Source organism: Pleurodeles waltl, chromosome 4_1 (assembly GCF_031143425.1).
Source record: "Pleurodeles waltl isolate 20211129_DDA chromosome 4_1, aPleWal1.hap1.20221129, whole genome shotgun sequence".
Lineage (NCBI taxonomy): Eukaryota > Metazoa > Chordata > Amphibia > Caudata > Salamandridae > Pleurodeles > Pleurodeles waltl.
This window is the reverse complement of record NC_090442.1, coordinates 937,401,124-937,415,513: the sequence shown is the minus strand read 5'-3', so window position 1 is coordinate 937,415,513 and position 14,390 is coordinate 937,401,124. Positions and strand designations below refer to the sequence as shown.

The following is a 14,390-nucleotide window of genomic DNA, read 5'->3' as shown; positions in this document are numbered from 1 at the left end:
AATTCCAATGTCCAAATTTGATCATAGGCTACAAGCCCATTGTGATAGATGTATGTATGTATATGTTTATGTATATGGTATTTATATAGTGCAAATATAGCCAAAAAGGAAGCAGAATGATGTAGAGTTTCAAAGGCAAACATGAGGTCCCCAAGTTATGAGAGAGATAACTTGTTTGTGGAATAATGATGCATTGTGATGATGTGCTCTTCAAAGAGATGTGTCTTCAACTCTTTCTCAAATAGGAGCAATGTGGGGCAGCCCTTGTGAATACAGGGATGTTGTTCTACATCCTGGGTGCAGAAATGGAAAAGCAATGCTGCCTTGTTTTTTTCGTTTTTGACATTTCCTAGTCTGCATTCTGATGGTGTCCTGTATGTGGGTGTGCTTGGAGCAACCAGGGTTAATTAGCAGGGATGCTGGTCATGATGGCTTTGTAAATGATGCAGCTGGATTTGAAGATACTGTGGATCAGCAAGGGCAGCATGTGGTGTTCCGTCAGGGTGGGGGCAATTGGATCATATTTCTTACGTCTCTGGATGAGACGTGCTGTGGCGTGTAGGAGGCCCTCAATGGGTGTCATTGCGAAGTCTGGAAGGTTATGCAACAGGATGCCACGACCTTTCCGATGCCAAAGAACAAGGGTGTGAACCTCAGTCCTAAAGTCACTATCTGCATAGAACGGTTTCTCTCTTTTTTTTTTTTTAGAAGACAGAACTGGTAGTAGGCCATCTTCTTGTTTTTTGGCAATATATTCCTTGAGGGTGAGGTTGGTGTCCACAGTGAATTCAAGTGACTTGGCATTCAGTGGAATTTGGGGCTCGCGATAATCACGGTTTATGTAATTGAGCCAGGTTTATACTGTTTCTTGCTTATTGATTATTACATAGATCAATAAGCACCTTCAGAATTCAGAGACCACTAGCGGAGAAAGAAAATATACAACAGGAAGCCGGTATGCATCTTCCTAAATTATTGATGAGTCCATTTTGACACCAGGACTCCCAACAAGTTTGACAACCTGACTGTCTAAAACAGTTTCTGTTACCCATCATTTACTCCAACTCCAAATCTTGGTATGCCATGACTGCGGTATATGCACATGATGTTGATAGACATCAGAAACATATGAATGAATGGTCTACAGAAAAAAGATATATCAATTATTCCTCATACCTAAAATTAATTTCCATCCGAAGTACGCACTTCGGATAACTTTTCTGATCACTTGACAATATTAAAATGGTAACTAAAGTAAAATAAGCTGGATAGAGAGGATTCTGATGCAGCACGTTGTACGACATTTCGCTTAAGAGTAAGAGGAGCAGTTTTTTCCCTGAAAGACAAACATTTTTGATACTACCCACCAGCATTCAGCGTGGCTCTTCAGTAATCCCTAAATCCCAGAGGGGTGAAAAAACCTGGTGCAATTCAGATCACAGTTCATATGTATCCCTTTCAATCGGATTTTTCACCGTGCACAACTAACGCACTGAGTGAAGTTATGTGTTAAATTTCTTATTTCACATCCACAGAGTTATCTAATGCGTTCAAAATGTCATGTTCCACAATGCGGCTCTTACAAAAAATTACAGATGATGGATTCATCTTTTAGACGTACCATTCACATTTTGTGAAAAGCCCCTTGGGGCATAGTTTTGCTGTTTTTCATCCTAAAGTATGCTGACCCAAATTGATGTGAAAACACCCACAGAAATGAGCAGACATAATTAAAATACGTATATTCTTTTATATATCCTGCGAAGGACACTTCGCAGTACATACTGATATTAAAATATTTTTATTAATTATGTTTTCTTACACTTACAGTTTACGACACAACAAGGGTCCTGGTTAAGATGTCCATTTGCTCACGGACAGTTTTCAGGTAATTACCACAAAATGTGTTTTACATAGTTCAGTTTCATTTTAAGATTATATTGCTGCCAGATGGGTGAATGTTAATCTAGTAATGAGAAAAGAAACAACCAGAAAGTTGATGAGCGTATTGTAGTGCTGTGTAACATCAACATGACACCACCATATCAAAGGGACACATTTTTTCTTAATACACATTATAATGTTAAAACAGACTAACCCTTGGAAAAAAGATACGCACATGTTGTAAATTAAGAAAATTATATCACGCTTGGCACAGTAGAACTACCTTGGCATAAAAACAAAAACACAGATTAACAGATTCTAAAATTTCACTCACTAATTATGGCTCTAAAAAGAAGCAGGAAAATTGCTTTGCGTGTATACTCCTCTTAAGATAAAGATGAGGTCAATGAAGACTTTCCCCAGGTTGATTCTATCCGTCAATAGTGTCTGCTTTATACCAAGCCTCTCTCTCTGACTTCGGGACGTACGTAGAGGGAAACATAAGACAATAGGCCTGATTACGACTTTGGCAGATGAGTACTCAGTCACAAACGTGACGGATATCCCGCTTGCCGTTTTACAAGTTCCATAGGATATAATGGAGCTTTTAATATGGCAAACAGGATGTCACATTTGTTATGGAGTATCCCATCCGCCAACGTCGTAATCAGGCCCTATTACTTGGAAGACCAGAACTCATAGTACTGAAAATGACTGCTAAGAAATGTGCGTATTTATTCCTCATTTATCTTTCCTGTCCTAGTGCTAGCACTGTGAGTATATATAAAAGTAGGCAGTAGACACGTCTACAGGTTATTCATGAAGCTATGCCAAATTACTGCAACAATCTGTCGTTTATTAAGCTAGTATTTTTCAGCAAGAGGCAGCAGACAAGACTCTGGCAACAACATTTTAAGCGAGAAATATTCCCACCATCAGCACAGAATGTTTCATGATTGTGTGAAGGGAAACCCTTGTGGACGCATTACATATATACCTGAGGGATGCATACTAAAATAAAGTCCAGGATGCTGCCATCAGTTCAATAGATCTTTCCTGGACTATTTCCATGAGAGGGACTCCTATCTTGTTATATGTGAGAGAGACCGTAAACTAAAGCCATCTTCTCAGGGCTCCTGATGATCCCTTTATTCATTTAAACAAAACCTAATAAGCTACAAAAACGCAAATTAAGTTGTCCTGAAGGAGGAGGCACAACAGATAAGTATTGCAGTGTCCCAGAGTTTGTGCAAAGTAGCCAAGTCATGGGGAATGACTGGGAGAAAAATGTCATTTTATAAGTGAAAGGATAATAGATCTTTAGGTGAAAACCAGACCCTGGCCGCAGCATGACCTTGCCGTATCTACTTAAAGTAGTTCCTCTATAAAAATAGCCACATGTTCACAAGTCCTTTTCCTGGCATGAAGGTTATTGGTATAAGTATGCAACTTATATGGTGCAAACAACTACTAACAATAGAGTGCTGCATGCAATGAGGGTTTCACAGTGAGTAATGTAGGAGGAGGATACCAGGGAGAGCCAGAGAGACAGCATCAAGGTGGTTTTAATGTTTAGATGGGAAGGGAGCTAGGTTGAGGAATACAGATAGGTTCAAAGCAGTTTGAGGATATTACAGATGCAGGTGAAAGGTGATTGAGTGGGTTCAGGGTGAGAGTGGAATAATCTTCAGTAGATTTCATGTAAACAAAAAGAAATCCTTGTCTGAGAAAAACCTATAGTCAGCCTCTGGTTGGTGCTCAATGAGCGGAGAAAGCAAGGCCAGAAGGACCATTGAAATATCTAAGGATAATGCTAATAAACAATGAACCTCTCGTTATCTGTTTTGAAAGCTTCATAGGCAACAAGAAGCCAAACACTCATCCTGGGGTAATGAAGAGGTTTATAGGTGACCACTAGCTCCACAAGTATGAGGCTGCCAAATCCAGGTGGGACCAATTTGTGAGAAGATCCAATATCTTCGAGGGGTACCAAGAATCTGTCTGCAAGCCTGTAGGTAAAGGCCACATGAAAAATTAATCCCATGTTGCGCAGAAAACTAGAAGGTTGAAGGACATGGAGAGTGTTAGACATGTTTTACTCCTTGATTAGAACAGCCCTTTACCTCTGAATGTATCCTATCCAGCGCTAGATGTCTAACCAGTGTGAAATCCAAGGCTTAGAGAAATTGGAAGGTGTATTACATAGGTTAGAAACACCATGAAAATTAAGGGGTATAGGACAATACAGCAACAAAAGGGAAATTATGGCCTTTAGAGCTCAGAAATGAACACAAGGATCAACCCAGCTCTATTGTCCCTTATTTTCTGCTACACCACTAGGCTCAGAGGGCAGAGGAAAATACATAAATAATGTTCTTGGGCTGCTACCGAGGCAAACTATCTCTTAGGATAGCCAGATGTGGCTTATAAACAAAATTGGGAATAGAGGGTATTTTGATCGAAGCATACCTCCAATCATGGATGATCAAACTTCCTGGTAATCAGTCTGAATGCCCTCTTGTTTATCGGGGAGATAAGAGGAATCTCCCAGAGGGGCTCATCCTCCTAATTGCATATACTTCTAGAAAAAAAGGAGCCTGTCCATTCTATGTGTGCTAACCCTCTGCAGAGTGGAGAAAAAGCGATAGTTTTTTTTATGTAACCGCTTCCCAGGCAACCTAGACTAACCCACGAGGGCTCTCTAGCTGCCAATGGCCAGAACCAGGCCCCAGGCCATTAAGGAGCCTCTGGTCTCTGAAACCACAATGAGTCGGGGGCGGTAGCCGCAGGTGCATAGCAACCTGTCTCCACTCCAATTCCAATCGGTTCTTGAATTCTGCCCTGCCACTGATTCACCTACCTTGGGTCCGCACCCATAGGTTCCACAGGGGCTAGAGGCGAGGCTCTCCTCCCTCTACACCTCCTTCTAGGATCCCGCCCTCCTCTCCTAGGAGGGGTATCACCAGAATCCATAACTGCAGGGTGCTGGGTACAGCAGTCCTGCACAACTCTCTCGCCAGCCCAGGATCACTACCTGGCGACTGACCACCCAACCCAGGGACGATACCCTTGGGTTGGACCGGGGTCCAGGGCGAGCTTCCCCCTCCCTGGACCCTACTTCCAGAGTTCTGCATCTCCCCACCTTGGGAGAGGCCACCAGAAGTTTCACACGGGGGTGAGCACGCTAACTGCCCCCCCAACCAGATCAGAGTTTATCCCCTGAACATGTCTACCCAGTCCAGGGGTGATACCCTTAGGCTTGAACATTGCCAAGTGAACCAGGACTTCCTTGGGAGCACACCTACTCCCCATAAGGTCAGAGTTTACACCTGAACCTGATCATCCAACAAAGAGTCACCACCCTGCAGTTAAACCATTGCCTGGTACACCAGGACTTCCTATGTATCACACCTTTCCCCCACAAGAAAAACTCATTCCCCAAGGGCCACAGAGGAGTCTGGCAGGCGCAGGTCTCCTGACCTCTGCTCATCTGACAGAGTCTGGATTCCCCCCAGCCCAGAAATGGTCTCACCAAGGTCAATCCTGGGGGGCTCTGTTCTCAGAGCAGACCCCGGAACCCTGACCCTCCAGGTTCTCCACTGGGGCCCGCAGTCCCCTATCAACCCTATGCCTGGATTTCCGCCTCCTCCACTCTGGAGTGAGACTAACAGACAACAGGACAGGCGGAATGCTATCACCAGCCACCTACCCAAATCCTACTGGCAAAATGGGATCCCTCTGAGCTGCTGGCCCTACAGTGCAGGCTAGGCTCCCCTCCTGGCGTCCACTCATGCAACCAGAGGTTTGCCTCCATTGCAAGCTCCCTGGGGTCAGAGAGCTCACACACTGACAAGTATTGGCGTAACCCTGAAAAACAACAACAAAGCAGGTGCTCTGTGACAATCAGATTAAACAGCCCTTCAAAATTGTTTACAGTGCTACCATTCACCCATCCATCTAGTGCAATGTAGCAATCCTCCACAAACCCCTCCCAAGACTGGTGGGACAGTTTCTTACAGTTCCTGAACCTCTTTCTGTATTGCTCAGGGGAAAAACATACTTCTCAATCAGTGCATTCTTCATAGTGGAATACCCCTCCCTGTCACTCTCTTCCAGAGTCAGTAGGGCACCCCTCCTCTCCTCAGGAATATAGCTCCTTAGGCCAGTCCCCCAATCCTTCTCAGGGATCCTGCGCTCTACCAGAGCCGTCTCATATTCCTTTAACCACTGAAGTATATCACCTCCCTCTTGGAACCTCGGTACCAGATCTATGGGTATGTGAGGAACATCTTTGTTACAGCACTCTACATTGCTGCCACCACTGGACTCCACCTGCAGCACTGGTGAGTCCAGAACCTTCAGACTGCACTGAACAGCAAGTCTCTCTCTGGCAAAGGCCCTCTCTGCCTCTGACATCCTCTCCTGTACTAAGGCCTTCTCCACCTCAGCCCTTCTCTCCTCAACAGCTAGGCGTGCTAGCTGCAACTTCTGCTCCCTCTCTTCCCGCCTCTCTCTTAGCTCATCAGACGTCAAGGAATGAGAGGTAGCCCTGCTTCTTACACTGGACCCAGCAAGGGACTCCCTATCACTGGGGCCTTCCCTGTCAACTGGTGTCCCCGCCCGCTCATTCTCACCCTCCTGATCAGTTTTTCCACCACTCTCTAGAGATGAGGTCTGGGAGCCCTCCAATTGGGAACCCTCGCTACACTCAGGATCCTCTGGGTACCCCATAAGCACACTCTTCCCCTGGGCATATGTCACAAACCTTTCAAAGATATTCAGAGATCTCCTGAGGTCCCCTTCCACTGGCAGCCCTCTCTCTCTACAGAACCCCTCTAACTCCACCTGCGTGTAAAATGACAGGACCTCTAAATTAAAGGTTGGCCCCATTTTGAAAAGGTAAAGTAAACACATGTGTGACAATCCAAATATCCAAGCGTGAGAACTGAAAAGAGGAAAAAAAGACCAAAGAGAGAGAGTTAAGAGAATCAAAACATGTGATGGTCTAAACACAATCTTTGTAGTGAAATAATGAGTCACAATGGTATTGTGCAAGCTCAAGTCCTGTCCTCACCGTTGGCAAACCAATGTTAGAAATACGTTTTCTGGTTGGCTAGGGTATGCACCTAAGCGAGGCAGAACCCACCCACTCTAGTCAGGGCAAGGGACTAGATAACCCCTGCTCACCCCGTGGTATCATGACACGAGCAGTCAGGCCTAACCTGGAGGCAATGTGTAAAGTGTTTGCACAACACACGCAACACATGTGACGCACTATGCCCACCACAAAGGAAACACAACACCAAGTTATATGAAAATATACTTTATTGTACACAACATAATTATTAGACCAAACACAACATATCAGTAATATCCTTCTACCTTAGCAGTTGTCAGAACGTTACACATCAGTTAATCCGCATAACGAGCAGTAGTTGCATATAACACATAGGTTACTTAGTATTCTGCAACATAAGCAGTAGTCAGGAGTCACATTACTAAATAAATGCACTTGTCATGAAAGCATCATAAATGCCTGTACCAAGAGCATTATAAAACACATGGCAAGTCAAGAAAACATATTAGCATGTCATGCGCATAAAAGGAACATTAGTACATATAGGTTGCACATTATAAAAATAGGCTGCAACATATAAATCCATAATGTCTATACAAAGAACCTATGACATATATATTGTCCTTTAAAAATACCTGGTTTTATGATGTAGGCACCTCCAGTGCCATGAAAAGATCAAAAGGGCCCCCCGGCGCTCCACTACGCAAAACAGGGGCCCTCTGGTGATTTGGGGGAAAAGGCCTACGATCTCTGGGGGCCCCGGGTCTCAGCACGCAGACCAAGGGCTACTCGGAGCAGGGGGAACCTCCGATGAGGCTTCCTTCCCCCCTGCCCGTTCCGCAGAAGGAGACTCATGGGGACCGGTGGGGTGGGGAGCCTCCGATGAGGCTTTCTTCCCCACCCGTCTGTCGATGTGTGCAGGAACCAAGGGGGGTGCCTGCTTGTGCCCGGGGCACTCCTGGGAACGTGCTCGTGTCTTTCCTTTCGTTTGGTGGTACCCCAAGGTCACCGGGGACAGCGTGGCTCCAGCATGCTTTTTAACATAAAGCTGGGTCGCGGCAGTGAAATCGGCAGGGACAAAGCACTCTCCAAATCGCCAATGATTTACAGCAACAGCGCGCCCCATGCTCTATACAGCCTAGTTGAAAAGTGCTCTCAAGGCACTATACCAGGACAGGAGAAGCGCTGTTCAGGTAGAGTTGCAGGGGTCAGGGGCCACAGCACCCTGCCCCTGGGGGACAACAGTCCAGGACAAAGGAGCAGAGGTGACAGGGCCCAGCAGCAGGCCAGCACAAGGGGGATGAAGGCAGATGGTAGTTCCTCCAAGTGACCAGGTAGGGCACAGGTCAGCACAGCAGCAGCAGTCCATGGCGGTTCCTGGGGAGTCACGCCAGCAGTCTGTGTCCAGTTCCAGATAAGTTCCAAGAGTTCCCCAATTGTGAGGAAAATTCCTCTGTACTTCTACTCATTTTTACAATGTGTTACAAAGGAAGGGGAGAGGAGGTTCCAACCAGTTACAACTGATTCAGGGACTGTCCCCTCTCTCCTCCAGCACAGGCTCCAAACATCAGTTAGGGGTAAACAACCCTATTGTGTGAGGCCAGGGCACAGCCTTTACAAATGCAGGTGTGCCCCGCCTCTCCCTTCTCTCAGCCCAGGAAGACTATTCAGTATGCAGATGCACCTCTGTGACACCTCCACCCTCCCTATGTACAGCTGTCTGAAAAGTATGCACAAAGCCCAGCTGTCAATCTGCCCTAGATGTGGATTGAAGATAAGCTGCAAAACACCAGAGTCATAAGCACAGAGAAATGCTCACTTTCTAGAAGTGGCCTGCCTGTAATAGTAATAAGAAAATACACCTACACCAGTAAGTACCATTTCTTGGCACCATTACAACCATACCAAACATGCCTATGCTACCCCTCATAAATCAGACAATACCCCCTACATATAAAACAGGGCATTTCTAATGCAATCCTATGAGAAGGCAGCACTCACAGCAGTGAGACACCAAGTTAGGCTGTTTGCCACTACCAGGACAGGCCACGCAACTTGGCACATGTCCTGCCTTCTACATACAAAGCTCCCTGCCCTTAGGGCTAACTAGGGCCTACCTTAGGGGTGACTTACATCCAGTAAAAGGGGAGTTCTGGGCCTGGCAATTAAATTTAGATGCCAGGTCCCTGTGGCAGAAAACTGTGCACACAGGCTCTGCGCTAGCAGACCTGAGACAGGTTTGAAAGGCTACTTCAGTGGGTGGCGCAAGCAGCGCTGCAGGCCCACTAATAGCATTTAATTTACAGGCCCTGGGTATAGGGATACCACTGTACATGTGACTTTCCGGTAAATTAAATATGCCAATTAGGTATAAGCCAATCAAACCAACTTTAGAAGGGGGAGCACCTACACTTTAGCACTGATCAGCAGTGATAAAGTGCTCAGAGTCCTAGAGCCAACAGCGAGAGGTCAGAAAAAATAGGATGAAGGCGGCAAAAAGTCAGGGGATGACCCGGCCACAAGGGCAGCTCCAACAGTCATCCACCAGGGGTGCTCCTTGGTGGAATGCTTCATCATAGGGTTCATACCTTTATGCTGCGGAATGGGGCACGCCTTGACCTGTCGGTTATGCAAGAGCACTTAATGGTATGCTCTTAGTGATCAGAAGAATAGGAGTAGGAGAAGTTTTCTTATATATGGTGAAAGGTTAAAAATATCTACCTAGTTGGTGAGCTATGCTTTAATCCGTTCCCCAGATGAATGACACCCACCTTCTGGAACTCTCCACCTCCATTTTATGCCCTCTGCAATAAAACACTCTATGAAGAACTGGGAACTGCAAAAGACATTGAAGAGCAGATCTCATATGGATGAACCTCTATCTGGAGTGAAGGGACACACTGGACTTACGTTTACTTGCATCTGTGTCGCAAGTACCTCCAGACTCCCGTGGTGGGAGAGGAGAGGGTGGACTGGCTAGGGACCCTGGAGGGGAGGGTTCCCCTGGAATATCTGTGGACAATTCCTGTTGAGGATACCCTCAGAGGGGGACCTCTCACTGCTTCTGGAAAATAAGGTGTCCTGCAAAAGGTCAGGAAGTCAAGACCCTTAAGAATGCAGGCAAAGAATGTAACCTGCTTTGAAGGCCCAGGGGTGCTGCTGACAAAGACCTTGGTCCAAAGAGATTGCCAGGAGCCCAGAAATAGGAGCAGGCCTTGGGTGCTACACAGATCCCTGCTGCTGTAAGAAGGCAGTTGGGTGCTGAAGCTGAATCAAAGACTTTAAAACATGCAGCAGAGCTAAAGGGACAGGAGAGCAAGTTCTGAGGTGCTCCTCATTGGTGGGGAGAACAGTTGACAAATCGCCTTAAGAAATTGCCACACATTTAGGGCTGTAGGATGACACCAGGAGAAAAATTCAGAAAACTTCATCTAATTTCTAATGACAGGGATGGAGAAAACTGTGTGTGGTTGATTCATGTTGGTCCAGCCCAACGGGGTCTCCACTGTTGTCAGACTTGAAAAATCTTTACAATGACCAGTGGCTTTGTAATAATGTCCAACAGAGAGGACCAGTGTCCCTCAGGATTATTTTGTGACAGGGTGCATGATGTTACCCCATTTTTGCCATTTGCCCCCAGTGAGGTCCCATGCCCCAGTGATATTGCCAATTTGAAGTGCACCACACTGGTTATCCCTGGAGAGGTCCAGGGCACCAGACGGAGAACTAAAGGCCCTCACCTGATGGCATACTCATGCCCATTTCCTGGAGGAGTGAATGAGTAAGTCCCACAAGGGTTGTCTGCTGCATTACAGCCAGTGAGTATACAGAACAGTGATGGATGGAATGGTTGAATTAATCACAGCCTCTGATAATCTCTTGGGCTCCCAATCTATCATTATTTTGTACAGCATTCCACCTCAGTTTGGACCTAACTATATGAAAATCCGTCTTGACCCTGCTCCATTAGAACAATACAGCCCAACTGCCAAGCCAGGTCATCCCTGAACCGGAACACAGGCAACCTAGGACTGGCCAGGCAGTTCGGACTGGACTGTTCCCATGAGGAGCAGGGTCAAGACTGATTTGCATATGGCTATGTCCAAACTGAGGTAGCATGGTGAGCAAAAAAACAATGGATTGGAATGCACCTCTGAGTGATTGACAGTGGCTGAGATAAATTCAAACATTTCATTTTTTTGTTGTGTGTATGGCAGCAAGTGTGCAGGTGTGAAAAGTAAGACGAGTTAACTCTACCACTGGCATGTAAAAGTGTGTGGGATTGGGCTCCTGTCCAGCCAGAAGAAGATCCACAGGTGCTACACACAGATATGCAGAGAACTGACTCTTCAAAAAGTGTGCACCAGTTTGTATATCGATTTTAAAAGAAAAAGAAAAAAAAAAAGGTGTGGCCCATGTCAGCTTCAGAGGTAATTGCTGTGAGCCAGAAAATCAACTCCAGGCTAAAGGGGCACCCCATGATGGGAAACATCCTGAACAACTAGGTCTAAACCACTACTTGCCTGAACCACTACTGCTAAACAACTAAAAAGTCTCTACAACTAAGTACTGAACAACTACTGTCTAAACAACAATTGTGCCTGAATAACAATTGCCTGAACAACTAATTTTATGGGAAGGTTTTCCTTTTGGTTTTTATGGTTTATTAGTTGTTTAGAATATATATATATATTAGTTGTTCAGGCAATTGTTATTCAGACACAATAGTTGTTCAGACAGTAGTTGTTCAGTACTTAGTTGTAGAGACTTTTTAGTTGTTTAGCAGTAGTGGTTTAGGCTATAGTTGTTTAGGACCTAGTTGTTCTGTCACATATTCCCCCATGATGCATTGAGATCTCCTGGAAAGGTGCCTATGTTTAGAAGGAGCACCCCATGAGGAGCATGAGTACCACCAATGTGTTGTCTTTGCTCTGTTGGCTGCTAGGAGAGTGGCAGGCCCTACAGGAGCCTACTCTCAGTTGTTGTCTTTCTGGAACATTGAAAACTTAATTGACATGCATTTTTAACAGTAAATCACTGCCTATATTGTTCAAAGTCATTAAAAGGTGGTACCTTCCTGAGGTCACCCTGACAAAACCAGTAGGACTGATTTTTATTATATACTACCCTTTGTGTTAAGCTTTTCTGGGATATTGTATTTTTTTAGGGTTCAGGACTTGGTAATGTGCAGGCTATTCGAGGTGCTTCCAAAGGTGGAGGGTGGGGCTCACACTAAAAAGTCCTATGGATCAGGTAACGCTTACATGCTTACATGTACACAGGAAGCACTCTGGGTCCAGGATACAAGGAGAGGTTACTTGACCTGCAGAACATATCTTTAGTGTGCACACACTTTTGATTATGAGACGCTTTAGAGGGTGTCACTTTAGGCATTTCCACCTGCCATTTCTTTATATATTTGTTTATTCATGCATTGTATTTAGTAGGGTGCATAATACTGCGATTTTTTTGTTAAAAGAAAGGCAGTGACTGGACAATAAATTATTGAGTGCTGTTTGTTGCATTACTGAGTTCTGAGTCTTGAGCTCACACACCTCCAATGAGTATATGTTGTACTGGTGTGCCTAGCTGCACAGAGAGTCAAGTAGAGGCACTATGCCACCAAATGAGAATTTAGGCTGACACCACAGAAATTGTGAAATTTATGGGAATATGGCTCAGGGAACGTGATGAAAAGGTACAGTGCCTTTTTTGAGGTTTTCAAAAGATGAGTTGAGTTCTCTTGCTCATCTCTAAGGGCCTTCACTTCGCTGTGTACTATTCTAGTCTTTCCCTCCATGGTTAGAGCAATACCATTAGGCCAGGTTATGTCCCTCAATGCTATCTCAGTGTTAACATTGAATATTGTGCTAGTTATCTTCAATTGAACTACTTAACTTCAGAAAGAAACGCAGGGCATGTCTACTGGTATACATGGAGTGTGAGAATGGCCAGGTAAAATCTGTAACAAAGCTCTAGCAAAGACAATGAAAATTGAGAATTTTCTGCATGGACAACAATTATGGGTCACAAATTCCCCTACTTTTTGTAAAAAAAGACAACTGTCTCTGTATGGGTAATTCCATTAGTTCAAATGCTTCAGCTGAAGTGTCATTCAGGGAGTCCCCTGTGCGGTGAAACAAAAGGTGGCCAGACAGCTAAACAAGAAACAAGCCTTCTTGCCTTGGTGCCTGCTTGCCTGAAAGAAATACAGATGTGCACAACTAGTCAATGTGCAAATGTAAAAGGTGCTTGGGAGCCGGTACTTTCTTTAATTGATGGAATCACTTGAAACTTTGCGATGACACTGATTTATTATTTTTGAACAGTAGTGCAAAAGAGTTACCAGCTGATCTGTGAAATGCATGCTTTTAAGGGACAGTCATATAAAAAATACTGCATTACGTACAGTCTGGGTATTACAAATATTAAAATTTAGGAATCACCATTTAAAAAAAAACCATTTTATGCATTTTGTAGAAGTCTATCTTACACTGTGTGTAATGGAAGTTTAAAATAAGGACTTACATATTCACGGTGCTTTCTGTCACAAACTGGAACTTCTTAGCAGAAAAAGTCTCTATTATCCACTGCACCACCCAGGATTTAATTCTGAAACTTTCTGGTTACAGACAGACCTCTGAAGTGCATTAACTATTAGAGGTTTCATAATGAACTGTAGCGTATTTCCCACTTATTAAATTAACTTTTTATTTATTTATTTCTCATTTAAGATGTACATTATTTTAAATGTAGCTACCTGAAGGTGAAAGGCCAAAACAAGTACAGAATATTTCATTTTTAGCCGCACCTTGGACCCTGCCCCCAAGCTCTCCGACCCTGTCCCCATTGCGTGCAGCATCACAGTTCCTGTAGTGTCCTCTCCAGCCCGAGAGCATGCTCTGTAACAAACGTCTTTATTCTTCAACATACAATTGCCCTCGGCTCTCATTGCTTCATAGCTTTCATAACCACACATTAACACCTCCCATCAGATTATGTAATTCCTGACTAGAGTCCAACCTGGACTGCAAGGGTCCTAGCATGCATAATATTAAAGACACTACAGTTCCCATACTTTTTTAATGCACTTCACCTGTGGCCAAGGTTTGGAACCACGGCCACTTGCTTGCACTTCTGGGACCCCTTGCTCAGTGATCATGTCAGCAGTTAACAGTAAACAGGTCTCGTGAAACAAATGTGCATGTTAGCTGCACATGAGCTCATGCTTAAAACTCAGTGGTGTCTCTCAGACGAAAGTGTGAATTGCTCACAGGCAAGGCCCTGTGGTGTGGTGGGGGACCCAATCAATAGGAGGCCCACTATCCAATTAGCCCAAAGATTGGTTCCAACTTTCCATACATAAGACTCGGTTTCATTTTTTCAGCCACTGGAATTTCATGAGCTGCGTAGAGTTGGAGAAGATCAG

At 44.7% G+C, this 14,390-nt stretch overlaps 1 protein-coding gene across 1 annotated transcript in view; it reads left to right on the top strand.

The window, feature by feature from the left end:
- IL17REL (interleukin 17 receptor E like) overlaps window positions 1–14,390 on the top strand; it is a 600,388-nt gene that overhangs the window by 337,225 nt on the left and 248,773 nt on the right. The window contains exon 12 of the mRNA XM_069229705.1: window positions 1,831–1,888. Within this exon, the coding sequence (XP_069085806.1) occupies window positions 1,831–1,888 (58 nt within the window). The remainder of the gene's footprint in view (window positions 1–1,830; window positions 1,889–14,390) is intronic.